The following is a 27,711-nucleotide window of genomic DNA, read 5'->3' as shown; positions in this document are numbered from 1 at the left end:
TTTACTGGGTAATTGATGTTATATACAGTGTATGAAAAGTGGCATTTAAACCTTGAGAATTCTAGTGCGCTTCTATTTTTATTCATAGTATTTTCAAGGGGGTACTATCAATAAATAAATTAAATCAAGAAGCCAGAACTTTTCCAGGACAGTACTGGTACTGATAAAGGCCAAGACTTTTTTGAACTGATGAGTTCCTCAGTTTTGGAGTGCTCAATGTGAGACATTGTAAAGGAGTCTGGTTTTCAGATGGAAAGTGTTCAGCACTTTCTGAAAATCAGCCCTCCCCTGTGGTGTCTTGAAACAGGCACTATGAAGTGGGAACACGAAAATCTCTAGTCACTTTTGATGTTTTTGTCCAAAATGTGAGTGTGTTAAATGTGAAAATTGCATATAAAGCCATTATCCTTTCCTCCTTTTATCCCTTCCAGTGAAGTTGTTCTGCTGACACCTCTAAGCCGTGTCTACACGTGCACGCTACTTCGAAGTAGCGGCACTAACTTCGAAATAGTGCCCGTCACGGCTACACGTGTTGGGCGCTATTTCGATGTTAACATCGACATTAAGCAGCGAGACGTCGAAGCTGCTAACCCCATGAGGTGATAGGAATAGCGCCCTACTTCAACGTTCAACGTCGAAGTAGGGACCGTGTAGTCGTTGCGCATCCCGCAACATCGAAATTGCGGGGTCCTCCATGGCGGCCATCAGCTGAGGGGTTGAGAGACGCTCTCTCTCTATGGTCACCGTGTGCAGCAGCCCTTAGCCCAGGGCTTCTGGCTGCTGCTGCGGCAGCTGGGGATCCACGCTGCATGCACAGGGTCTGCAACCAGTTGTTGGCTCTGTGGATCTTGTGTTGTTTAGTGCAACTGTGTCTGGGAGGGGCCCTTTAAGGGAGCGGCTTGCTGTTGAGTCCGCCCTGTGACCCTGTCTGCAGCTGTGCCTGGCACCCTTATTTCGATGTGTGCTACTGTGGCGTGTAGACGTTCCCTCGCAGCGCCTATTTCAATGTGGTGCTGCGCAACATCAATGTTGAACATCGACGTTGCCAGCCCTGGAGGACGTGTAGACGTTATTCATCGAAATAGCCTATTTCGATGTCACTACATCGAAATAAGCTATTTCGATGTAGCGTTCACGTGTAGACGTAGCCCTAGAGGGGGAAACTTTATTTACTCCAAGCACAAAAACCATAGCAGTGCAACTCTCCTACTGCTGGTACATTGATGTAGTTTAGGCTTTCCAAGTGTTGCATGAGGAGCAGTTCATGCTCCATGTCCATCAGTTGTAGCCCTTCTTCTGAGAATACCAATAGGGATGCCAACAGAAGTGCTAAGTTTTCATTTTTCTCATACCAGTATTAGAAGGGTAAAGTCAAGCTAAGACTTAATGTTCACATGATGGTGGGGTCGGAGAGAGGGGACTGTGAAACTACATACCGATGACATAAGATGGTCTTTTTGAATTTTCTTTTTCTCTTGTTTTCCATGTTTCCTGAGATTTCAGTTGTCATTATGTAGGTTCTACTGGGGAAAAAAATCTTGAAACTTTTCCACAGAGTGTGTGTCTAGGCTACCATCAATTTTCTTCTTTACCTATCTGCAGAAAAGGAATTTGTGGTCAGATCTGGACTTTTGGATATTGCACAATGCTTTAAGTTTATTTGCCATATGTAAAGAAGGAAGGCCTCTCTTAAAAATGCCTCCTATTTTTGACTTTTTTCAAGACAAGCTGCTATGTCTCTAACGACATGTGCAGGCTCCGAAAGAGTATCCAACACAAACATTGCATCCTTGTCTCCTTCATCAAGCTCTGCATTTTGTCTGGTTTCTTCTTTACTGCGTTGTCTTCTGGAGCTGGAATCCAGCCTGTGAAAGGATGGAAAGCTCTAAAAGGTCACTACTGAATAAAGAATTTTCTGTGCAAAAAAAATATTATTCAAAGAACTGTGCTCTGATGTGAGAACACTTAAAATAAAATTAAGCTAATTTTTAAGTTTTAGACCAGTTAATTTATTTACCCTTCCTTATCAAGAGAAAAAATATTTGATAGTTGGAAGTAACTTCATACTTTTATTTCTAGAAAAAAAAAATTTCCTGACAACAGTGTTTGTTTCATGTAATATGAAATTAACTATAAAGGATATTTTTTTTAATCTTGCTGATTGACTTCTGTAACCCAAACAAGATGAAGAACAGTTGGTTTGGACTGCTGTAAATTTTATTAGCACTGAGGTGTAATTGTCAGGAACTTGCAGTTCATATTGTGGGGGAGTATTCAAACATGTTGGTGCCAATGTTTGCTCAGTGCAGTCAGGATGACTGCACTTTCTGGGTCAACATTGTCTGAAAAAGTTTGCTGTGCAGTGCGACTGATATAAGAAACTAAACATCGAATCTCACTTCACACATCCTTTCAGGCTTTGTGAGGTGAGTCAACATTTTGCTGTTTAAAGATCAGACGGGGAAACTCTATTTTTGCTTTTGCATCCAAAGTTTGTGATGTCTATCAGAGGTATGCTTATTTCTTCAGGGATCCTGTTCTTTGTCAGCTTTTCTCTCAGTTGGAACAAATATATGGAACCTAAGTATTTTTAAAAGTCACTCCAGCCTAATTACAGACTTCCAGGCTACTTATCTGAGTGTAGTGTAATCGCTGAAATGGTGTTTAGCACTGGATGCTATTCCCTGCATATTGGCTTTGCATTTCTCTAATGTCAATCATAGACTGGAATGTTTGTTGGTGAGCAGACAATGGAAGACAGGATTACTCTGCAACAGACACTTGGATTTTTGTTTTAAAGACATTCACGCTCCTCTGATGTCATTACAGCCTGCAGGGTGAGCTGTTTATAAAGTATCTTGTGAAGCTTAAAATAATATGTGTGTGTGAAAACAAGCACCGTTATCCTTCTTCTAGCAGTCTGTGTCAAGTTCTCCCTCAAAAGATGCATATCAACTTTTGATGTATTTTTAGATGCGTGGTGGACCCCTTTTTTCTCCTGTTAGGGATTGCTTGCATTAAATTAGGTACGTGTCTGCTATTAGCGAATGCTTAAATATGAAATCTCAGGTGTGAGAGTGATGACCTTCTCAGGACTAGTCTTCCATTCTAATTAAGGCCAGTGCAGCCCAATTCCCATTCAGATTTTCTTTTGTGACTTGTTTGGGGAAAAATAGAGGCTTCTGCAGTTCGTCTGTAGTCCCAAAATAAAAAAACATAAAAATAAATTGCTGTCAGTAGGTTAATGACCTAAAGTGAGCTGGCATTACTCCAAGCTTTTTTTCCCATATTGTGTAATGTGATGTTTTCATAGGGCTTCAGTCAGTCATGCAAAAAATGTTGAAGTGTAAGTGGCTAACCTTTCGTCCCAAGACCAATCAATCATTTTCAGTTGCAGGTTTCGATCTGCTGCAGCAAAGCAAAACTTCTGTGTTTGCACCAAGCCTCACAATAGCAAGGCTGTTTGACTGACAAGCAACAAGAGCGGGTTCTGAGAGGCATTCGGAGCTGAGTCTGAAAAGGGAATACTGAGGAGAAGGGTTTGCCAGAGGTACTGTGCATTATAGATGATGCACTCAGTTCCATCGTTGATTGATGAGAGACGGTTATGTGCTTTCACAATGCTGGGTTAGATTGCCCGGACTTTACTTCATATGTGATCTGTCAGTAGAAAGATGACTTTTCAGTATAGTGATACAATGCAGACTACAAATGACATCCATGTTATAATTTCTGCTTCAGGAGCATTTAATAACTCATGGAGGTAAGTTAACCTAAAATAATATATTGCTTGGGCTGAAATTAATGCTTATTTTTCTCAGTATTTCACTGGGTGATCATGCATTTTGTACAGATATATGGCAATTACATGATTATATATTTCACTTACCTCTAAACACAAAGGTGCAGTCTAATCTACAAAAAAGATGTCCTATTCGGTAAAATAGTTATGTATGCAATGATGAATTTAGATTTTATTCTATTTTTTCTCATTTAGTGGATGAAAGAAAAGTTCTAATGTGCAGGTCTGGAAAGGTAGATTAGAGTGCAGTAAGTTTGTGAGCTGTTTGACTTATATGTCTTCTGCTTTTACTTTCTTTCAGGGCTCCTCCTACAGATGTTCTGAGCAGCTCTGCATGGTAGCAATTCATTACTATAACCAGGTACTGCTTTTAAGGACCTCTATGCTGTAAAAAAGAAGGGGGGCAAGTGGAAGGTGTATGTTGGAAGTGGTATAAATAAAAAAGCAATCAGTAGACTAACCTGGAGCAAAAGTGAGAAGTGAAATTGCAAAATGTCTAAGTATATTCTCAGAAGATGGCTTTGTATAAAGTAACCAGTAAGCTACATGAGCTGCTGTCACACTACTCTGAATGTGCCAGTTTTTACTTTTCTGAATATCCCCTTTTTCCAAACATTTTTACTTTTGTTTTGGTGACATTTCAGTTTTAATCTTTTTCTCTTCACAGATCTTGAAAACGAAGGAACAGAGTCTTGAGGCAATTATTTTATTTGTGATATTGAAATAACCATGAAATGTTATTGCTTTGCACTCCTTCTGACCGTGCTCAGTACTCAATCGCTAAGAAGTCTCTGTACTACTGTCAAGTCCCCAAGGTTCAGAGGACGTGTGCAACAGGAGCGAAAAAATATCAGACCCAACATTATTCTCGTACTAACAGATGACCAAGATGTGGAGCTTGGTGAGACATAATTATGTTATTTGCCACTCAGTTTCCTTTACACGTGTATTTCAGTAACTTCTGCTATATACGTTATTCTTGACATTGAAAAATTTGCCTTTTCTGCAACATAATCAGAGATATTTGATTGATTTGGAAATTATATCGATAAAAAATGTATTTTGTTGCTCAGCTGATTTAACTGTACTAATTCTAGTTTGTTAAGTACTTATCTCCTACTCAGCCGTGTTGTCATACAGGGAATACAGTACATGCAGTGGGGCTGACAGCCGCCACACGTGCCGGGGTAAGGTTGGGGAGGGGCCTGGCCCCTCACTTCTGGAAAGGGTGGAGCCTAGAGTTGCTTATGCCCTGGTATCCAGGAACAGAGGCACCAGCTTTCTAATGTGCCAGGGGGTGATTCTCCCCAGCTCCACCTCAAGCTCTGCTCCTACCCCACCCTTTCCCCAAGGACCAACCCCCATCTGCCTCTTCCAGCCCTCGGCATGCATCTTCCCACCCTGTTCCACCCACTTCCCCGAGCATGCCCTGCCCCTACTCCTGCCTCCTCCCCTCAATGTCTGCACACTGCAGAACATCTGGCTGTGGCACGTGGGAGGTACTGAGAGGGAGGGGTGGAGTTTAGGGGGGCTGCTTATGGTCGATGCTCTGCACCCACCATTTTTTTCCATGAGTACACAGAGCACATGTTTCATAAACACATATTTTGTAATACAAGATATTTGCCTTCTGGATGTAGGATAACTGAAGCAGAACATGTGAAATTCATCTCCACTGTATCCTTATGCACTATAGGGCAGTAAAGTAAAATCCAGAACATGTGGGCCCAGGGCCTGTGTGGGAAGAGGGCCCTGCTCCTGCCCCCAGAAGGGGTGGAGCCGAGGGCAAAAGCGCACGGGGCTTAGGGCATTAAGCCCTGCCCCTCTTCCCCTGCACCATGCACAGAGCAATGACACAGCACCACAGCGTGCTACACCCTTCCAAAGGGGACCAGAGCTCTGCCTGCTTCTGCTGCTATAGCGGCAGCAGCTGGACCTCCAGGACTCTTTGAAATGCAGGGCTGGGTCAATTGCCCCCTTTCCTCCCCAGTCAGCAGGCCAGGACATACACAACTGCACTCTACTCCCCAGTATAACAGTATAACACTGCACAGCATATAACATCGTGAAGGAGATAAGACTCGTAAAATCTCATTGGGATTTCCAGTTGATGGAAAATGTCTTCGATAGGGGAACTGTTGCTAGATAGTGTGAGTAAATTGATACTTCTGTAGAGGTAAGAGGGAAATCATGTGGCTTTATTTCCTTCCCCTGTCATACCCCAACCCCACAAAAAATAAACATAATGACCTGCTCTTGAAATCAAAGTAAATCTATTTTTATGAAGCAAAGATGCATTATTTTTTCACATAGAGGATATAGTATCTTCTAAAGTGGGCAAATCAGAACCTGAAAATACTACAGAACTGTAGTCTGGCCAGCCAGTGTGCAGGGCTCTCAACAGATGCCTTTCTGGTTTGTTGTTTACCACCTTCACTGGAACTTCTGTTGTACCGAGAGAGACATACGCAGGAACAGAAACGCTGAATGTATCAAGAGACTTGCTGCAAACTGCTGCGGAAGCAACAAAATACTTTTTGTTTTGTGATGGTGCATGCTGATGCGGTTTCAGAGACCTCCATCTGTGGGGCAATTGGAAGAACATCTATAGCAGCAGTAATGCTTCGTCCCATAAACATTTGCTGTGGAATAAAGGTTTGACTACCAGACACACTTCCCATTACAATGTCCTGAGTAGTCAGGCTGAATTTTTCATCTGACGAAATTTCTTCATTCATATGACCAGATTGGATATTTAGTGGTGTCTGGTATACTTCAGGTCCTCCTCAGTTTAGTCATGTCTAACATCATTGCCCTATTGTCTGACATAATGTGCATGTGGCCCTGAGGCTCGTCTCCAGATGATAAGGTACACAGGCAATGAGGAAAGCTGCAGATGGCAGAGGACAATAACTTGTTAATACCTGTGAGTCTCATCACCCACTTGTATTTTGCTGCTCTAAGGTGGGAACCTAACCTGCCTTTGAAGTGTCTATTTCCAGAATTCCCAGTGGGGGTAAATCTGTTAGCGTCAGTTCAGTAAAGTAATTAGGAATAATAAAGTACTTAGTAAATAGTAATAAAGTAATTAGGAGCCAGATTCAACTCTCACTCTAGTGAAAGTTGCCTTTCTTTTGACAGTCATATAGTGTGGAAGCAACAGTAACAGCAGCAGAACTGAGCAGTTACTTTTCTATATTTTGTCTCTTTAAATCCCTGCTATTGGTCTATATTTGGTCGAATATTTTCCTATACACATGTCTATGCAAGAATGCAGGGTGAAAAGAGCCTTTGTGAAAGGCTAATGAATGGTGCTTAGTATGGCTATGTCTACACTAGTGAGTTCATTTGAAAAAGCCGGGCCTATTTTGAAAAATCCTGCCGAGCGTCTACACGCAAAATGCATTCTTTTGATATTAGATTGGAAGAATGCAGCACTTTTTCCACTGAACCTCTTCCTCTCCCACATGAGGAAGAACACCTTTTTCCGAAAGATTATTTCAGAAAAATTGTGTATAATAGCCCTGGGGGCCCTTTTTTCGACAGAGCAGTTTTCGTGGCACCATATTTTTCGATCCCTGGCCTATTCTTTCGAAAGAGCATTGGCTCTGTGACCACTTTCTATCAAAAGAGTGAATTGATTTTTTTCAATCTGCTTTTTTGTGTGTGGATGCGATCTTTCGAAAGAAGTTTTTCAGAAGAGATCTTCTGGAAGAACTACTTTTGATAGACCACCGTAGTGTAAACATAGCCTATGGGTCCAATCCTGCAAAGTTTACATCTTTAAAACTCACATACCCAAACTGTGTCAGGCCAGGCTCAAAGGGGAGAGGTAATGGTTCTCACAGAACCAAAAATACCTAGTCTACTACTTCATTTTCCATCTCCCCTGAGAAAGAAAGAAAGAAATAAAGAAAAAGAAAGAAAGAAAGAAAAAGACTAAGCCAAATATCAGTTGCCAACACTGATACATTAAGTGTTTGGGCAACCAACCAATTAACTTGACATCTACAAAACTGTTTAAGAATAATTAAAGATAATTTCAGCTATTACACCTACCCCTGAGCCTTCCTGGCAATTTTGTGACTTTACAGTCACATTTTTCATGGCTTTTAAGTATTTTTCTACTTTCTGTTGTTCAGTATTAGACTCATACAGAAGAACAGTGGAAAGACAAAGGGGGCAGTTGCCCCAGGTCCCAGCATTTCAAAGGGGCCCAAAGCTCCAGTCACTGCTGCTGACAGATCAGCAGCAGTGGTGGCTGGAGCTCTGGGCCCCTGTGAAAGGCTGTGGCAGTGCCGTGTCGCCTCTGCACGTGCAGCTCTGAGGGAGCATGGGGAGGGCCCCCAGGGCTGACTACCTTAAGCCCTGTCCCTTCTGCCCTGGCTCTGCCCATTCCGGGGGGCAGGGAGCTGAGCCTGCCTCCCACCTTGCACCAGGCTTGGTGTGGCTGTTGGCCCCACTGCAAAATGCTGCCAGTTGTGTAAAGTAAAAAATGTACCGACAACAGATAAAATCCAGTTCTCAACAATCCCCAGAGCGGTAGCAGTACAAAAGCCCTTCCTGACCATTGGCCTATTGCCAGACCTGCTCCTCCGGTTTCTGGCTTGTTGGACAACTGAGAATTGCAAAATGCTGGTAGCTAACAGCAAGTATTCAAAGGCCCTAGCACAAATGACTGGGCTCACCATTTCACAGCAAGAGTCTGCTGCACACCTGGGCTACATCTACACTCCAGAGATCTTTCGAAAGAAGCCCTTCTGGAAGATCTCTTCCAAAAACACTTCTTTTGAAAGCGTGCGCCCACTCACAAAAAAGTGTATCAAAAGAGTGATCTGCCCTTTTGACAGAGAGCATCCACACAGCCCCAGCTCTTTTCAAAGAATGGGTCAGGGATCAAAAATCAGGACTGCTCTTTTGAAAGGGGGCCTTCTTCCTGAAATGGGAAAGGTAGTCTGATTTCAAAAGGTGCACACAAGACTATAGTAGAGTTCAAAAAAGAACTAGATAAATTCACGGGGGATAGGTCCATCAATGGCTCTGTTTGCAAGACGCTGGAAATGGACAACAGGGAATTGATCGCTTGATGATTACCTGTTCTGTTCATTCCCTCTGGGGCATCTGGCATTGTCCACTGTCAGAAGACAGGATACTGGGCTTGGTGCACCTATGGTCTGACCCAGTATGGCTGTTCTTACCATATTCTTTCGATTTACTTTTGAAAGAACACTTTTTGTGTGTAGACAGTCCATGGGATCTTTCGAAAGAGACCCCTTCTTTCAAAATATCTTTTGAAAGAACTTCCTAGTGTAGATGCAGCCCTGAAGATCCTATCTACTGCCCTCTTTTTTTTCCTTCAGTAAAATGAGTCTGTTGAGCTTCAAAGGATAAAAAAAAATTGAAGATAACCATCTCCAAGCCCTTAGGCTACTCCCTGGCATAAAAATGTGATCATAGTGAACTGGGGTTTGCTTAGGACCACTGTCAAAAATCATTTTGCTGATTCAACTGCAAATGCTAAGTGAAATCAAAACACAGGACTTTAGGTATTGCAAAGACCAGTGTGTTGCTCCTCTGTACTGAGACAGATTTCCAGTGAGGTTATTGTCATTCTATGTGGTCCCTTTTCTGTGTGAGTTTTAAAAAATAGCTCTGTGCTTGCCTGCCATGTGATAAATGTATAATTAAATCACTGCTGGGTGGGTGACCGCAATAACTATTAAAGGCTAATGTTCCACTACTTATTTTAAGGTTTATTTGCTTTGCATGTGATGCAGTGAAACAATATTTTTGTAATCCTTTTGAGAAGTCAAATAGCCCATCGTGCATATTTGAGAAGGCCCAGACTTCAGTGAGAATCAAAGTGCATGAGTTAGGAATGTTCATATGAGAAAGGGGATGCAGGATCATGCAAATTAAATTTTATTAGAATTAAAAATTAAAAATGTATTAGAAGTGGGGCAAATATTAAAATTTCTTATCCCTTAAAGGAGGGAATTGCATTGAATCTTCAGTGTCAAACAGAACTCACTAATTCTTAGAATTGTGCCTATTTTATTTATTTTTGATGTGTTCTATGCCTAGAATATTGCAGGGGGCTCAGAGAAGAGGATGGAGGATTCCAAAGTGAAAGCAGGGGGTAGGGATTCAGGTCAAAGGGTTCGGTGGTGGGTGACGCTGAGCCTAGGTGGTTGTGTGTGAGGGGTAGTTCTGGCCAGGAGGAGGAGGTGGAGGAGATAGTGCAGAGGCTGAGAGGGCTGGGCGGACGGGTGGGGGGGCCTCAGGGCAGGAGGTGATGGATACTGAAGTGAGGGCAGGGAGAGGGTGGCTCAGGCCAAGGGGTTGTGTGGGGGGACATTAAGGCTGGGGGTTGGGGCTGAACAAGTCAGGCCAGAGTTTGGAGAACTTAGAGCAGGTAGTGGCTGATGCAGGAAGTAGAGCAGGGGGGTAGAAGCACTGGGCAGTGGGTTGGAAGGCTTAGCGGGTGCTCAGGGCTGAGGGTCGGGTGGAGGAGTCTGGGAAGGATGTGGAGGGCTCAGGGCAGGGGATGAGGGCTTTAGAGTCATGGCAGTGGGTGGGGGGTTTAGAAAAAAGGGCTGAGAGGTCTCGGGGACTTTTTGGGGCTACCTATGGTGGTAAAGGTCATGCTGCTCCTGGGGGAGGTGGATGAGCTGCACTGCCCAGCCCTGACATCTTAGGGGAGTCCAGGCCTGCTTCCTGACCCAGGTGGTTTGAGAGGGAGGACTGGGCCATGGTTCCTGGACTCAGCCTGTCCTCTCTTTGGTGCATTCTGGTCTGGGCCTCACTTTCTGGTTCTGAGCTCCAGGGGACAAAGGAGACAGAATGGACCATGCTTCCCAGCCCTGGCTGTCCTCTGGTAGGGGCAGGGCTGAGCCAGGCTTCCCAGCTCTGGTCTGAGCTTTGTGGGAAGGGCACTTGGGCTCAGAAATGCTTCCTGGCCCTGGCCTGAGCCCTAGGGAGAAATGGGGTCAGGCCGAGTACCATTTGTGGTCCTACATTTGTGGTCCTAACTCGTCGACTGTGGCCACACTACTGCCTCCTTTCAGAGGGGGCATGGTAATGGGCCACTTTGGCAGATGCTAATGAGGTGCTGCTATGAATATGCAGCACCTTATTAGCATAATGGTGGCTGCGTGCGCTTTGAAAGTGCCACTTTTGAAATGCATGCTGCCCGTGTAGACAGGGGCCTTTTCAGACAACTCCCTGATTTCAAAAGCCTCTTCTTCCCATTTGGTTTTGTGAAGAAGGGGCTTCCGAAATCAGGGACTTCATTTTGAAAGGCCCCCTGCTACATGGGCAGCGCGCATTTCAAACCGACACTTTCGAACCACAGGCAGCCACCATTATGCTAATGAGGCACTGCATATTCATTGCAGTGCCTCGTTAGCATCTCCTGAAGTGGCTCAGTTCCATGCCCACTTTGAAAGGAAGGGGTAGTGTGGCCACAGCCTTAAAGTTTAGGTGGAGTACTTGAACAAATGGACTCTCAGACACACAGAAGGACACTCCCAGACAGATGCACTTTAAAATATAGACAGCTATACATAATAATGAGGTGACATGACATAAAGGTATTTTAAATGTTTCTTAGCAATAGTGAAATCTATTTCTACCTGTTTTCTATAGTGAAATCTGTTCTTCTTTATTTCAGGGTCCTTACAGGTGATGAATAAGACTAGAAGGATCATGGAGAATGGTGGTGCTACCTTCATCAATGCCTTTGTAACTACCCCAATGTGTTGCCCATCTCGGTCCTCCATGCTGACAGGGAAATATGTTCACAACCACAACATATATACCAACAATGAAAACTGCTCTTCTCCTTCCTGGCAAGCAACACATGAACCACGGACCTTTGCAGTGTATCTCAACAACACTGGATATCGGACAGGTAAGAAATAAGTCCAGCTCTTTGCTAAAGAGGAAGATAGTGGACATTCTTGGGTGTATACAGTAACTTGCTTTAAATTGCTGCCTAAAATAAGGCAAATAGGGTCTCGAACTAGGCTCACAGAAGAAAGCAATGGCTGTGTTTGAGCAGGGAGGAGGTGTGTTCCATGAGTACCTATTTGTAATGGCTGAGCCAGATTTACAGCCAAAGGCTGAATAAGGAATTCCATTTGTTTTGGGAAGCGTATTTTCATAGCTGGGTGACTCAAGTGAGGGCTAGGCTGTTGAGTGAGACACCTAGGCGAGACAAGCAATATCATGACACTGTGATGCTGAGCCAGCAGCCCTTGCCATGATTATGGTCAGTATTAAGACCCAGTTGTGGAAAAGCTGTCATGGGGGAAGATATTTGTGCCACTGTGGAAACTGGTACCACAGACCTCACAGGAGTGATGATGCCTGTGGTGGGAGTGAACAAGATGAAGATGAGAATTCAAATTTTAGCATGGGGTAATCTTCACTTTCATATTCTGAAGCCGAACAGAAAGGATTGGTCTGGTGAGCAGCAATCAGATTTGATCATTTTCTTGTAAATCCTTGCCAGTGTTCTGTAGTCAGGCACACTCCCTTTTCTATTTGCTCTTCCAAATCCTCTCATCTGTGCTTGTATGATGTAAAGCCGCCAGTTCCTAGGCACATCATCTATCCCTTAGGAATAAGTCTATAAATATTTTGACATTTTTAAAGGTACAGGAGCTGTGCAAGTATCAGGGTGCAGTTTGTTCACTTGTACTGTTGGACCACAAAGACTCTCCTCCATAGGACCATAGCCCACAATCTTTACCATATATTTTCCAGCGAGGAAATCTCTCTCCACTAATGGGTTAGGCACAGGGAATTGATTTCTTCTAAAGCATACAGCAACAGAATGAATGTTCCTTAGTGCCAGTTTTCCTAACACTGCAGCATTTAGCATCCTAAAATCTATTTGCTTCCATTTCATCTCTTCCCAGTGCAGGTGTCTCTAACAAAGCTGCCAGTACTGCAGAGCTCCTTGATCCTGTTTAAAATACAAAACCAAGAAAGCACGTATCCTCATTTGGCCTAATTCTGCCACAGTCACTCACTCTGAATATTACTTTACCCTGGGGAGTTCAGTTGATTTCAGTGAGATTACCAGTGAAGTCAAATACAGCACAACATGAGTAGGGGTGGCAGAATTAGGCCATTTTGTTTTCCTGCTCTTTATTAATCTCAGATGCTAAAATTTGTGCAGTGTAGCACTGTCTTCATGTTCGGAAATTAAGTGCTAGAAACATTTCCTGATTTCTTGATTAGTGAGCCACATACGACTTGCCCCACAAGCCTTTATCCCATCCACCTGAAAAGCTACTCAGTGTTAAATAAGTATTTAAGAGTTAGCTAGCTCTGTAGTTATCTGTGGTTCTGTACAGTATTCCCTCTAAATTTTTTTGCATCCATGTGCAGAATAAATTTTGTGCAGCGAGGCAAGTGCAGATGTTTACCACCAATAGAAACACATGCTGCTGGCTGCGAGTGGCTGTGGGCTATCAGCTAATCAGCTGGCTGGCAAGTGACTCTCTCCTGGGTAGCTGCCCTAGCTCTCAGCTTACAGGGAACACTGGCTCCGTCCATCATGAAAGTATTTGAATCCCTTCCATGTAGAATTGATAGTAATAACATACTCCCTTTTGGGGTAGAAGCTCAGGTTCCCTGTGCAACCTTCATTAGCCTCCTTGTATGTATGCATACATGGTATGGTATAACTTTTAATTATACGATCACATGCTATTTGTTTGTGTAATTTCCTAGCTTTTTAAAAAATACAGAAAATCCATCATGCGGCATCACATTGTCACCTGCAGGGTTCATCAGCGTGGTTGGAACATTTAGCTCTCTCATGGACCCCTGCTACTTAATGTAAAGAAATATTAAAGGATAGTAGTAGCAAATTGTGTGGCTCTGCACCGAGTCCCAGAAGAGGCTTCATGGATATTTGCAGCAGAGAAATGATAAAACCAGCAATCTAGGTTCCATTCCAGGTCGTAGGAGTGTGCTCTAATGGAGACAGCTCCTATTACCAATTCCCCCCGCCACACACGTCAAGTTTGGTCCCTTCAGCCCTGTGTCCTCCTACCTGTCCTGTCTCATCTCAGTCCCATTCTTCGCACCTAAGCAATCCATTCTTCATTGCTCACACTTCTCATCACCTTCCAGTCCCCTTACCTATGAAGTCCTGGTGTCTCTCTCCCCCACCACAAAAGTAATCCCTGAATGTCCACACTTCCTTACCGCGTCATTCCCAGTCTGCTCCCCACCCACCTCTAGATCCAACCTCTTTCTCCGCCTCCATGTCCTCATTCTCTGTTTCAGCTGGCTTCCAGTCCCAATCTCCTTCCCTGGTCTTCTTGAATGTAAGTGTCTCCCCACACTGTCTCCCAGGGTCTGCCTGCTCTCCCAGTCCCAGTTTCCCTTTTTCCACTGCACTGACAGATACTGGGAAAGGTCCACAAAGCTGTAAAAAATAGAAAACCTGAGTTATTCATAAGGAAGTATGGTGCTGTGGTTAAGTTACAGACTTGGGAACTAAGAATCTGGCACTGGAAGACTTCCCTTGGGACTTTGGGCAAGCTGTAAGTTAAACTCATTTTGTGCCTCAGTTCTCCCATATCTATAAGTGAAGTACTGCCTTATAATATTCCTCAACAGTGTTGTTGTTTTGTGACCTGACAGAGGTACTAAAATGATGCAAAGTTGTAACAAGGAAAAACCTCTGAAGAAAAAAGCCCAAGTTTTTAATTCTGAAACTGTTCATGGGTTAACAGGAAGAAAGTGAGGAGGAGTTGACTGGAATAGTACTGGCCTTTTAGTTGTGTTGGGCTCTGTCCCCAAAAGCATTGAATCATTCTGCGTCAGTGCTGAAATCTTACACAAACAGTTCTTTGCAACTCCAGTAAATGGTTTCCTGATAGCTAGTTTTGTTAAAGGAAGTGAGCTGTCTACCTAAGGCAGTTGTCTGGGTCATGGTGACTAAACTTTATTGTACCATGTCTTTTTAGAGGTGTGGTATTTGTTTTGTTTTTTTTTTAAATTCATCATGTGGGGGTTTTTTTGTTTGTTGTGTTAAAATCAGAAATGTTCCTGCAAACATGAATGGGTAGATGAGGGCTTAATGTGATAGATGTCCTTTGCTTGAGGAAAGAATAGGGCTGTTTGTGCAGTGCTTTTCCATTGCCTATCCATGTGGCACCACTGGCACAGATGTTAGTCTGACAGTAAGAAAGAGGCTGGAAAAAGAAGTTATATAAAATCCATTTGATATTTCATAAAGGTGAATCTTAGTAAATTATGAAAACCTCACCCTCAGCAACCCCAAAATCCGTGGGTCACATTCTCCATAGCTTGCCCTTGGGCCACCCCTTAGGTACCAGTATCTGGGGCTCCAACCCAGTTCAAGGCTCTTTAGGGAGTTCTTAGAGAGAAAAATCAATGACAGACTTTAAGGATTGCATTAATACTAGATGCTTGCACTTCACCAAATGCTTATGTTTGTTACAAAAACATTCATAAGCCCTAAGGATTTCCAGATAACTGCTCATCTTGCCATGTCATCGTTTGCATAAACTTAATTGAATGTTGTCACACAGACTGCAGTTATTCCAAAGTAGCAAGCTACTATACATGTTGTTAAAAATACAGTATGCCCTGGGAACAATTAGCAAAACTGCCAAAATGCAAATAAAACCTCTTTTATTAAAATACAAAAGTCTGCATTGATCTTTGCTGTTATCCCTGTGGGGGCCATTACATGCAATAGTGAAAACATGTCCCCGGAAAATGGCATTGTATTTTAATGAGACTTTTTACCCATTAAGCCATAATCTGTTTTATTCACTACAAATATAAATGGTTTCCTAAGCACCATAGTTTTGCTGAGCTGCTACTAAAAATGTGCAATGCCTGAGGCAATCATAGTTAGCACTCAAACTTGGGCAAGTCAAAAACTTTAAAGCTACAGCCAAGTCAAGGATGTGGGCTGATTATGTGAGCTGAGTATATGAAGAGCCAGTGAGAACATTTGGGCGTTACAGTGCCAGCTGCCTGAGAGGCCTTTGGCATGCCACAGTTTATTTTATGATTCTTCAGTTTTGAAACTTTACACAAAACACCCGTAGCGTATGCTCTGAAACAAGGGGTTTGCCTCTGTAAGGTCTGTGTGTTCTGTTCAGCATGGCATGTGTCATCATTCAGGGATAGAGACCCAGTCGCTGTTCTCTGATTGGCTTTTCCTTGTCTGTTCCCTATAGTGTTCAGGGAATCCAATGGAAAAGCAGTTGAACTCATTGTTGCAATAAAAGCCTGGCTTTTCTCCCTATACATCTTCTTATCTTTCTCAGCTTTTGTCTTATAAATGGGCCTTGGTTAATATAAATCAGGAAACTCACTCTGTTACTAAGGCTGCTGCTGTTCCCGTATCACTAGTATTCAGCCTTTCAGTGTATTTGGACATCGGAGTGGTAACTGTGTTAGTCCCTCTGAGAACTGTGGTAGGTTTTTGCTAATTATTCTTTACTGTTTTATCACAGAAATAACATCGTGGCCGTCAACTTCAAAATAGCTCCCTGAGCGACATTTTTGCATATATGAATGAGTGAAGTAATCAGGCTTTTGATGCTGCCTGTCACTCCGCGTTTCTAACTACACATCCAAAACAGAAAACACTTATTGAAGAGCGCTTGTTAAGCTTGCAAAGTGCAGCCCTCAGAATTTAGGAAATGCAGAGTGTTGGGTGCCCAGTTTGAAATACCTGAGACCTGATTTTTCAGGGAATTTTAGAATTAAATAGCACTTCATGGCTACGTCTACACGTGAAGCCTACTTCGAAGTAGCTTATTTCGATGTAGCGACATTGAAATAGCCTATTTCGATGAATAACGTCTACACGTCCTCCAGGGCTGGCAACGTCGATGTTCAACTTCGACGTTGCGCAGCACCACATCGAAATAGGCGCAGCGAGGGAACGTCTACACACCAAAGTAGCACACATCGAAATAAGGGTGCCAGGCACAGCTGCAGACAGGGTCACAGGGCGGACTCAACAGCAAGCTGCTCCCTTAAAGGGCCCCTCCCAGACACAGTTGAACTAAACAACACAAGATCCACAGAGCCGACAACGAGTTGCAGACCCTGTGCATGCAGCATGGATCCCCAGCTGCGGCAGCAGCAGCCAGAAGCCCTGGGCTAAGGGCTGCTGCACACGATGACCATAGAGCCCCGCAGGGGCTGGAGAGAGAGCGTCTCTCAACCCCTCAGCTGATGGCCGCCATGGAGGACCCCGCAATTTCGATGTTGCGGGATGCGCAACGACTACACGGTCCCTACTTCGACGTTCAACGTCGAAGTAGGGCGCTATTCCCATCCCCTCATGGGGTTAGCGGCTTCGACGTCTCGCCGCCTAACGTTAATGTTAACTTCGAAATAGCACCCGACACGTGTAGCCGTGACGGGCGCTATTTCGAAGTTAGTGCCGCTACTTCGAAGTAGCGTGCACGTGTAGACACGGCTCATGTGTTCAGAGTCCTGCTCCCATTTACTTCATTTGCAGTGTGAATACTCAAAACTTCTTCAAAACAGACCTCAGGTGTCAAAATGGGAACTGAGGAAAAAGAGGTACATACAATCAGTGCATTTTTTGTTCCAGTACTTGCTGCTACTGAGTACTGGCACCTCAGCAGCCCCAGCCATAGGATTGGCTGGGGGTAGGGAGGAGGCAGTGAGTGGGTGAGTACCATCATCTCTTTTTTTTTTTTAACCAAAAAGGCACTGCATACAATTAATGCTTGCCTGTGAAAAATTCAGTTTCCTATTTACCTAGCATCACTTAGACCCAGACAGAAGCTAGTTCTCCAGGGCAGCATTCAGCTGCCCTAAGCACAAGACCAACCTTTCTCTTCCTGCAGTGCCCTGCCTGATTCTTATACATCTCTGGCTCTATGCATTTGGCTTGTCTTTTCTTCTATTGCTGCTGCCCGCCCAGTACTCCTGACTACAGTCCTGTGCTTTAGGTACAAGATTATCATTTATTTTATCTCTCTGCAGGTTTTTTCGCTCTCTTTGTTCCAATCTCTCTCCTATCTCTCTCATTTTTTCTCTGTCTTTGCCTGCTCTTTGGCCCTTCCCTGTGGCTTCTCTTCCCACCATGTTTTTGCCTTGGCCTCCTTATTTTTTCCCCATCTGTCCTTTCTCTCCCTAAATTTCTTTGTAGCCATTCTAGCGCTGTGCGAGAGTCACAGATGCTTCATGGGGAAGAGATGCGCTAACAGAAAGCAGTGCTGCCACCTGTTCTGCCCGCCTCACTGGGTTTCTCCTCACAAGGGGAGCAGTGAGAAGCAAAGAGGAGGGAGATGTGGCCACCTACCGAGTAGCCCCAGGGTAGCCTCCATTACACCTCGTCAAATATAAAGAGGCATAGATTACAGAAGTAGCAGTTAATGGTGTCTTTAAATGAGCCAGTTGCACAAAGCTGTAACAATAATACACCAAATTAGGTGGGAGTAGGAATTTCATCAAATGTGAACGATATTCAACACTTTACTAGATGGCCAAAAAGCCACAATTGAGGAGGAAGGCCATATTGGTTTAAAAAATGACCCGGTTCAGAGGGAAATTAAAAGCACCTCTGAAATATATCTTTACAAGGGTGAAGGAAGAAATAGCAAATGAATAGAATTGACTTCTGAGCATTACCAGCTCTGAATGAAGGAGGTAGCTTCTGGCAGTAAATCAGGAGCTCCTCACAGGGATAGAACTGTCTGGCTGTGTCTACACGTGCACGCTACTTCGAAGTAGCGGCACTAACTTCGAAATAGCACCCGTCGCGGCTACACGCGTCGGGCGCTATTTCGAAGTTAACTTCAACGTTAGGCGGCGAGACGTCGAAGTCGCTAACCTCATGAGGGGATCGGAATAGCGCCCTACTTCGATGTTCAACGTCGAAGTAGGGACCGTGTAGACAATTCGTGTCCCACAACGTCGAAATTGTGGGGTCCTCCATGGCAGCCATCAGCTGGGGGGTTGAGAGATGCTCTCTCTCCAGCCCGTGCGGGGCTCTATGGTCACCGTGGGCAGCAGCCTTTAGCCCAGGGCTTCTGGCTGCTGCTGCTGCAGCGGGGGATTCATGCTGCATGCACAGGGTCTGCAACTCGTTGTCGGCTCTGTGTATCTTGTGCTGTTTAGTGCAAGTGTGTCTGGGAGGGGCCCTTTAAGGGAGTGGCTGGCTGTTGAGTCCGCCCTGTGACCCTGTCTGCAGCTGTGCCTGGCACCCTTATTTCGATGTGTGCTACTGTGGCGTGTAGACATTCCCTCGCAGCGCCTGTTTCGATGTGGTGCTGCGCAACGTCGAAGTTGAACATCGACGTTGCCAGCCCTGGAGGATGTGTAGACGTTATTCATCGAAATAGCCTATTTCGATGTCGCCACATCGAAATAGGCTACTTCGATGTAGGCTTCACGTGTAGACGTAGCCTCTGTGTTATTAAAGGTCACTCTTAGTACCAGCAAACCTATAGCCTGTTTCGCTTCGTCATGTCATCGCATTCACTTCTGCCTCACAGAACCAGTAATAGCAGATTGGCAGGAGGGGCAAGGGTTCTCTTCTGCCTTCTCAAACTCGGCTCCTCTAAGAAGCATTTTCATTCCCAAAGGCAGTGTCTTTTAGGCACATTTTTGCCCATCTGTTCCAAGGGATTGCTATGAGTCTGGCACAGACCAACATCCTCAACTTCTGTATTTTTGTAGGAAGTGTAGTAGTAGGTCAAATGGCAAACATTCAAAAATCATGAGCCGAATTCAGAACAACATGAAATTTGGCGTACTTGTATGCCTTCTGGGGTTTGAGCAGATAGTCCATTTTCATATTTTTTATTATAACCATGGTGGCTAGAAATTAATTAATTTGATCTCATTAACTCATATGATCACATGACTCCAGGAGCCTGGGGCTTAAGAGAAACATCTAAAATCAGGAGAGTTGGCAACAGTTGCTATACACATGGTCTGGAAAACACCTAATTTTCATAAAAAATGAAACTATTAATATAGGTGATTCTTTTGTGTGAATTTAATATATGCAACATCTTGACTTGTGCCAAGACATTTTTATCTTGATGTGCTACACAGTAAAACAGGCATGTCAAATTCAAAGCCTACTGGGTGCTGCACAAATGAAAACTGATGGCTTTCAGGGACACCAAAGAAAATAACAAGAAGTCCTGTGACGCCTTATAGGCTAACAGATATTTAGGAGCATAAGCTTATGCTCCAAAATAGCTGTTAGTCTATAAGGTGCCACAGGACTTCCTGTTTTTGAAGACACAGACTAACTCAGCTACCCCTCGGATACTTGTCAGCAAAGAAAGAGTACTTCTATTGGAAAGTCATAGTTATTTAATATTGTAGATTATGTTTTAGGTGTATTTTATAATATTTTTCAGGTAATGTTTTAATATAGTATAATAATTGTAATTGAGAATTTAATACTTTATGAATTTTATTGTTTTATAATTTTCTTAATAGTTCATAAAATTTGATGTGTAAAATTGTTATTTGCTCATAATAAGTTTCAATTTAAATATACATTTAAGGTACTTTTTAATTATTTTATATGATACATAACTTGTTTTGCTGTAATAAAAACAACTATAGACAGTGGTTAATCAAACAGAACAGGCTTCTGTGAGATACTTTGTAAGTATGACATTTTGCATAAATATATAATTATTCATGGGATTGCAAAAATGGACATATGTTTATTCACAGAATTAATATAATGCATTTTGTGATTTTATTTGAGAATAAATAAATAAAAACCAAAATATTAAATCACATATTTTTATTATTCAGCATTGAGAAGCAAATACAACAGTAGCATAAGAATAAAATGTAATAGCATGAAATTTTCAGATTAAAATGTGTACTATACAAACACACAAAAAACACACACACTATGTATCACTCACATAAATATCAACTATCGGAAGGGTAGCCCTGTTAGTCTGGATCTGTAACAGCAACGAAGGGTCCTGTGGCATTTTCTGTTAGTCTATAAGGTGCCACAGGACCCTTCGTTGCTGTTATAAATATCAACCCAGCTCAACAAGTCCACCACCTCGCTTCACATACAGATATCTCCCCTACCTACAAACCGTGCATCTGGGAGAAGGCAAGGTCGGGTTGCCTGTGTTAAGCATGATTTGCTCTGACCACAGGGTGCTGGACACTTGGCACTCCATGGCTTGTCCTTGTCCTGATCAGTGAATGAAGGCACTGACACTGAGATGGGTGGTTGGAGCGGTGGGAGGGGCATGGCAGGGATCTGCAGTGAGACATGGCAGGAGGAGGGAGAGATGGGGATGTAGGGCTAAGCACTGGCTGGGGAGCAGAGGGGCCTGCAGGGGGACGTGGCTGGAGGGAGGGTGATGGGTGAGAACCAAGGGCTGGGTGCTGGCTGGGGGCAGAGGACTGGGGACTGCATGGGACGTGGCTGGGGTCAGTGGGTGAGGACAAAGGGCTGGGCACAGGTTGGTGAAACTGGAGGGGAGCTGTAAGGGGACATGGCTGGGCAGGGTGGGCTGCAGAGAGGGGTGAGGATGAAGGGCTGGGAGCTGGCCGGACAGACGGGGTGATTGCCCAAGTGAACCTGAGGTGCCACTCCACACGGGGTTCCCTGTGGGCTGGCCCTGGTATCTGGCTGGAGATGAGGTTCTTACAGTAAAATAAATAACAGTAAAATAAGAACCTTCATTCAAATATTTGTGCATTTGACTTCAACTAGAAAATTCATACATCCCTGTATGTGCCTTTTTTCACAGCTTTTTTTGGGAAATACCTCAATGAATATAATGGCAGCTACATTCCTCCTGGGTGGAGAGAATGGTTTGGATTAATCAAGAACTCTCGCTTCTATAATTACACAGTTTGTCGCAATGGCAACAAAGAGAAACATGGATTTGAGTATGCAAAGGTATTGTCCAGATACATTTACACTGCATCGGATGACTTTAATTGATTACACCCACAGAATAGATATGTCATTTTCTCACAGTCATAAAAGTCAGATAATTTGAGATCACTTTCTCAAATTTAAAGGTGCCATTGTAGAATGGATAAGAAATTGGTCTCTAATCTGGTTTCTTTTTGTGTCTCTTCTGCCCTCCCTTCCCCACAGAAATGGGTGGTTCCACATAAAAAGAGATTGAAGTCCTATTTTGAAAAAAATATTCTGTCTTTTGCTGCTGATCTCCTATGTTAAGATGATGGTGTAGCTAAGTATTGTCATATAATTATCCATGTTAAGCAAAACTTATCTGGTGCTGTTTTCTATTATGTTGTGGGGGTGGGGAAAAACAGTATCTGTGATGTCAGGCTCCAGATATGAGAATAGATAAGCTCAAAAACCAAAATTTGGAAAAGTTTAGACTTTGTTTGCACTTCTGACGAAGTTTGAAATGTCTGCCAAGGTAACCACCTGCTGCTGCAGTCAGATTTCTCAGAACTGTGCAGCACTGGAAATTCCATAGTTTCCAAATCACTTTATGCAAGTTGGAATTTCCTTGGAACAGAGCTGACCCAGGATGATACAGATGTCACAGCTGTAGTTTCTGACCTGTGTAATGAGATTTCATTCAAAGCTCACAATAGCTGTTTCTGATTTCCCCTACCTGGAGAAATTGTATGACACTGATAGAAAGTGTAAAATAGAAAAAAGAATATTGCTTAGTTGGAAATTCCTTATAGATCCTCTGTGTATAGCAAGAAAGTCTGGTGTTTAGGCAAATACGGAAAAGACTAAGAGGGCAATAACACATTCAGTAACAACAAGAAGTCTTGTGGCACCTTCTAGACTAACAGATATTTCAGAGCATAAGCTTTCATGGGCAAAGAACCGCTTCAGTGTCCTCCTCTGAGGGTATTCCATTTTAACAGACTGAGATATCAACATCTGCCAAAACATTGACATGCTAGCAGGTGACCAGATCAGCATGTTTCCTATAGATATGAGGTCAGTTTACTCCACATCGCTACAGGAGCATCAGCATCTAGGCTACTGTACCTGCTGTGTGGGAAAGAGCGAGGGGGAGATTCCGGGGTTGGGGGGTGGGGGTGAGGAGGAAGAAAGAGAGATTACATCTGGTTGGCTTGTCCTAACACTGACATGTATGCGACACAAATCTAGTCCCTCAGGCACTGCTTTTGCAGCTGTTTAGGGCCTTGAATCCACAACATGTGATTAGTCATGCCTGAAAGCGCCTGAAAGTGCAAACATCTCAGAACTTTGTCAATGAAACTCACCCTAGACCTCCAGGCCAACAAAGAATGCTTAGAGGTGGCAGGTGGTTTAATTTAAGTTTTCATCTTTTTTTTTCCCTTCTTTCCATTTCCTCCATTTGCCACCTTGGCTGCGGGTTAAGACAGTTTTTGAGCAAGTAACAACCTTAGCCTCAGCAGCTGCAATTCTAATGTACAATTAAAAGAACAGACTCTGCAGGAATTCAAATGCTCCCTATATTTACATGTTTTAATGCAATTTCTTTGGTAAAGCCATTCTGACACAACCATATTTTTGCAATATGTTCAGCCCTGTAAAATTCTCCCAGGTCGCACAGAAGCAAATCTATATTTTGAAGAATGCTTATAATACGGACTTAGTTGTAAGTAAGAAACGATATTAGGCATGAGTGGTTTCTTTCATGCTAGAATCATATGTTTTGTCAATGTCAATCATATGTTTTATCAACAAAATTTATGAAGTATATATGCTTGTCCATGAGGCCAAGTCTGGTAATCCTGTTAAGTTAATACAAACTGTTTTATGGGTAAGCGAATTTTGCAAAATACACTCCCATCTAATATGCCTTCCTCAGAAAGTAATTAGTGCCTGGTGTATCCTGCGTTCTTTATGGTCATGTGCCTCTTTGAAGGTGCATTTTTACTTCTTGCTCTAAGCACTAATGATTACTTAGTATAGAATAATACTGTGATCTGATTAATGATTTGCACATTGTAATTTTTATTTTGTGTTAAATGTATGTTACAGGACTACTTCACAGACTTAATCACTAATGAGAGCATTAATTACTTCAAAATGTCTAAGCGAATGTATCCCCATAGGCCCATAATGATGGTTATCAGCCATGCTGCCCCTCATGGCCCTGAGGATTCTGCACCACAGTTTTCAGAGCTCTATCCCAATGCTTCCCAGCACATGTAAGTAAAATTTGGATTCTGCCAACACTGGGAATGTATATTACTACTTACTGCTTTTCAGGGAGACTCTGCAGGAGCATAAACTTGAGAGGTCTATAGTGAGTAGCAAATATAACTCCTTCCTTAGTTTAACAGTATTTTGTACTGAGCTTGTTTGTTTAGGGATGAACAATGCCAATTTTTGCAATAGTGAGGGACTCTTCCCTGGGAAAGTGGCATGAGCCTAAGAGCTCTTTATTAGAGACGTACAAGGCTCTTGGCCATTTTCTTACGGCAGCTTCTTAAACTATGGTGAAACAAACAGGTGCTTTGAGAATCCACTACAAAGATATTACCCCCTCCATGTTCCTCTCAGACACAGTTTTCCTGAGAGCCAATTAACTGAATACGCTAGATGTGGAAGTGTCCTTCAGCAGCTTTTGTGCAGGTGTTCACACCGAAAAAGCACCAATAGCTGGATTCCCAAGCATCCCGTCAGTCTGGGTTTTGAAATAACATGCAGCTTCTTGTTTTTGGAAGGTGGTTATACTGTTTTAATGACTGTCCCTATTGGCGCTGGGTCCAGTAAATTATTGATTAAAAGGTTTTGTGTTTATGTGAGGAATTGGGGCACAGGCACAATATCTCTTTTTTTGTGTGTTGTTCTACAGGTGTACGTTCAAATGTGTGCAAGTACATTATAGGCAGCAGCAGATCCAAATCGATTTGTTTCTGTTTTAGATTTTAACAGAGGAGGAGATCTGACTGGAACTCTCCTGTTCAAGCCCTTATCTGTGGATCACCCATATTTTTTTCAAGGTGTGACGTACAGAAATTGTTCTAGTTACCATCTACCTTTCTGTTCACGATCATGGGGCCCAACTTCCCCATTCACAAATCTGTAATATCCTAGGGTGCGTCTGCACTAGCCAGCTACTTCGAAGTAGTCGGCACAACATGGAAATAGCACGCGTTGCGTCTACACGTGCCACGTGCTATTTCGACGTTGAAATCGACGTTAGGCGGTGAGACGTCAAAATCACAATTCCCATCCGAAGATGGGAATAGCACCCTACTTCGATGTTCAACGTCAAAGTAGGGCTTGTGTAGACGATCCGCATCCTGCTACTTCAACATAGCAGGGTCCTCCATGGCGGCCATCAGCTGAGGGGGTTGAGAGATGCTCTGTTCAGCCCCTGCAGGGCTCTGTGGTCACTGCGTGCAACAGCCCTTAGCCCAGGGCTTCTGGCTGCTGCTGCTGCTGCAGGTGGGGGTCCATGCTGCATGCACAGGGTCTGCAACCGGTTGTCGGCTCTGTGGATCTCGTGCTGTGCAGAGCGAGTGTGTCTGGGAGGGGCCTTTTAAGGGAGTGGCTTGTGGCTTTGCTGGCCCCTTATTTCGAAGGGGAGCGCTTGTGTGTGTGGACGCTCCGCATTTCCTTCCAGGGCGGCTCCTTTCGATGTTCCCTGTCGCTACTTGGACATCGAACGTCGATGGCACCAGCCCTGGAGGACGTGTAGACGATGCACGTCGAAGTAGCCTATTTCGATGTCCTTACTTCTAAGTAGGCTACTTCGATGTAGTGTGCTAGTGTAGGTGTAGCCCTAGTGGCTAAAGCAGCAATAGCTCACATAGAAAAATATTAACAGAGAGATAACCATGCTAGTCTATATACTATCGAAAAAAGCAGTTCAGTAGCACTTTAAAGACTAACAAAATTATTTATAAGGTGATGAGCTTTCATGGGACAGACCCACTTCTTCAGACGATAGCCATAACAGAACAGACTCAATATTTAAGGCACAGAGAACCAAAAGTAGTAGTCAGGGTTGACAAATCAGAAAAATATTATCAAGGTGAGCAAATCAGAGAGTAGAGGGGCAGAAGTTGGTGGGAGTCAAGAACTAGATTAAGCCAAGTATACACAAGAGCCCCTATAACGAGCTAAAAAATTCCCATCCTGGTTCAAACCACGTGTTAATATGTCAAATTTGAATACAAAAGAGAGTTCAGCAGCCTCTCTTTCCAAATTGTTGTGAAATTTCCTCTTCAGTAAGATGCAAACTTTGAGGTCGTTAACAGAATGGCCCACTCCATTAAAGTGGTGACTGACCAGTTTGAGAGTCAGGAGTGTTTTTATGTCTGTTTTATGCCCATTAATTCTTTGTTTAAGAGAGTTTGAAGTCTGTCCAATACACAAAGCATCTGGGCATTGTTGCACATGATGGCATTTTTGATGTTCATTGAGGAACATGAGAATGTGTCCGTGATTCTGTGAATAACCTTGTTAGTTCCAGTGATGGTATCTCCAGAATAGATATGTGGACAAAGTTGGCAATGGGCTTTGTTGCAAGGAAAAGTTCCAGGACTGGTGTTCCTGCGGTATAGACTGTGGTTGTGGGTGAGAATCCTCATAAGGCTGGCAGGTTGTCTGTAGGAGAAAACAAGCCTGTCACCTAGGGCCTTCTGAAGTGTGGCATCCTGATTAAGGATAGGTTGTAGGTGCGCCACCATCAACTTATGCCTCGACTACTCCACATGAGAGATACATTTCCAGGACGCTACAGTACAAATCAAGGATGGCCTGATCAGTACCACACTCTACCGGAAACCCACTGATCACTATATTTACCTACACCCTTCTAGCTTCCATCCTGCACACATAACTAGATCCATTGTTTACAGTCAAGCCCTTACGTACAACATTTGCTCAACGCATTTGCTCTGATCCTACTGACAGAGACCAAAAACTACAAGATCTTTACCAAATATAATTCATAAACCTGAATTACCCACCAGGAGAAATGAAAAAACAAATTGACAGGGCCAGATGAATACCCAGAGACCAGCTACGCCAAGACAGGCCCAAAAAAGCCAAGAACAGAACACCACTGGTCATTACTTAGCCCCCAACTCAAACCACTGCAATGCATTATTCAAGACCTACAGCCTATTTTTGCTACTCTTTCTCTCTGTGTGTGACTTATGAGTCTCTATTTATGACCACTGGACATGTCACAATAGCCCTTCCCTGTAGTGATATCAAGTCCTATTAGACACCTGTGCCAGGCAAGTTTCAGTTCCACTGCACAGTCTGTGCCTCTTCTCCCAGTGGCTGGTAGAGGACCCTGGGGCTGCCATCTACTCTGGGTTCCTGTCCAGAGGCTCTACCTCTGGTTTCGCTCAGATGCTGTTTCTCTTTTCCTGTACTCTTTCCTACATGTTCAGGGTCCCCCTTTCTGGGTTTACAGCCCAAACTATCTCCTCCCAGTGGTTAACTGCAGGCTACTTTATTCTGTGTCTCCAGAAAGCAGGGGGCACCTACAGCAGGGGTGGACAAAATACAGCCCATGGGCTGGACCCAGCTTGCCAAACAGCTGGTTCCAGCCCACCACCATCCCGCAGCCCAGCAGAAGCCCTGGGCAGGCTCCCTGCCTGCTGTGCCCTGCGTGCCACTCACAGCCTTCGGCTTTGAGGGCCATGTGCTCTCTGTGTATTGCATGCCCCTGGCAGGGCACTTTTTGTGCTGCCCTGCCCCAGCACAATCTTGCAGATCACATCGGCCAAACATCAGCCAATGGGAGCTACCTCAGCCATGCTTGTGACACAGGAGGTGTGTGAAGGGCCTCCCCACAAGGGGCATGTGGCAAACAGAGGTGCACGTGGGCCCCACAGCTAACTGCTTTGTGTGATGTATGTGGGCACAGCTGGCAGGGAGCTGCCGAAGGCTCCCA

At 43.8% G+C, this 27,711-nt stretch overlaps 1 protein-coding gene across 4 annotated transcripts in view; it reads left to right on the top strand.

The window, feature by feature from the left end:
- Positions 1-27,711, top strand: part of SULF1 (sulfatase 1) — a 189,534-nt gene that overhangs the window by 85,161 nt on the left and 76,662 nt on the right. For 2 of the 4 annotated variants that reach the window (XM_074987108.1, XM_074987105.1), the window contains exons 1-4: positions 4,490-4,703; positions 11,475-11,714; positions 21,604-21,755; positions 23,829-23,998. In XM_074987108.1, coding sequence (XP_074843209.1) covers positions 4,532-4,703; positions 11,475-11,714; positions 21,604-21,755; positions 23,829-23,998 — 734 coding nt within the window. In that variant the 5' untranslated portion in view covers positions 4,490-4,531. Of the gene's footprint in view, positions 1-4,103; positions 4,164-4,469; positions 4,704-11,474; positions 11,715-21,603; positions 21,756-23,828; positions 23,999-27,711 lie in introns of those variants that run through there. The other 2 variants (XM_074987106.1, XM_074987107.1) reach the window with 2 other exon arrangements.

This window comes from Carettochelys insculpta, chromosome 2 (assembly GCF_033958435.1).
Source record: "Carettochelys insculpta isolate YL-2023 chromosome 2, ASM3395843v1, whole genome shotgun sequence".
Taxonomy (NCBI): domain Eukaryota; kingdom Metazoa; phylum Chordata; order Testudines; family Carettochelyidae; genus Carettochelys; species Carettochelys insculpta.
Note: the sequence above shows the minus strand (reverse complement) of the source record. Positions and strands in the feature narration are given on the sequence as shown.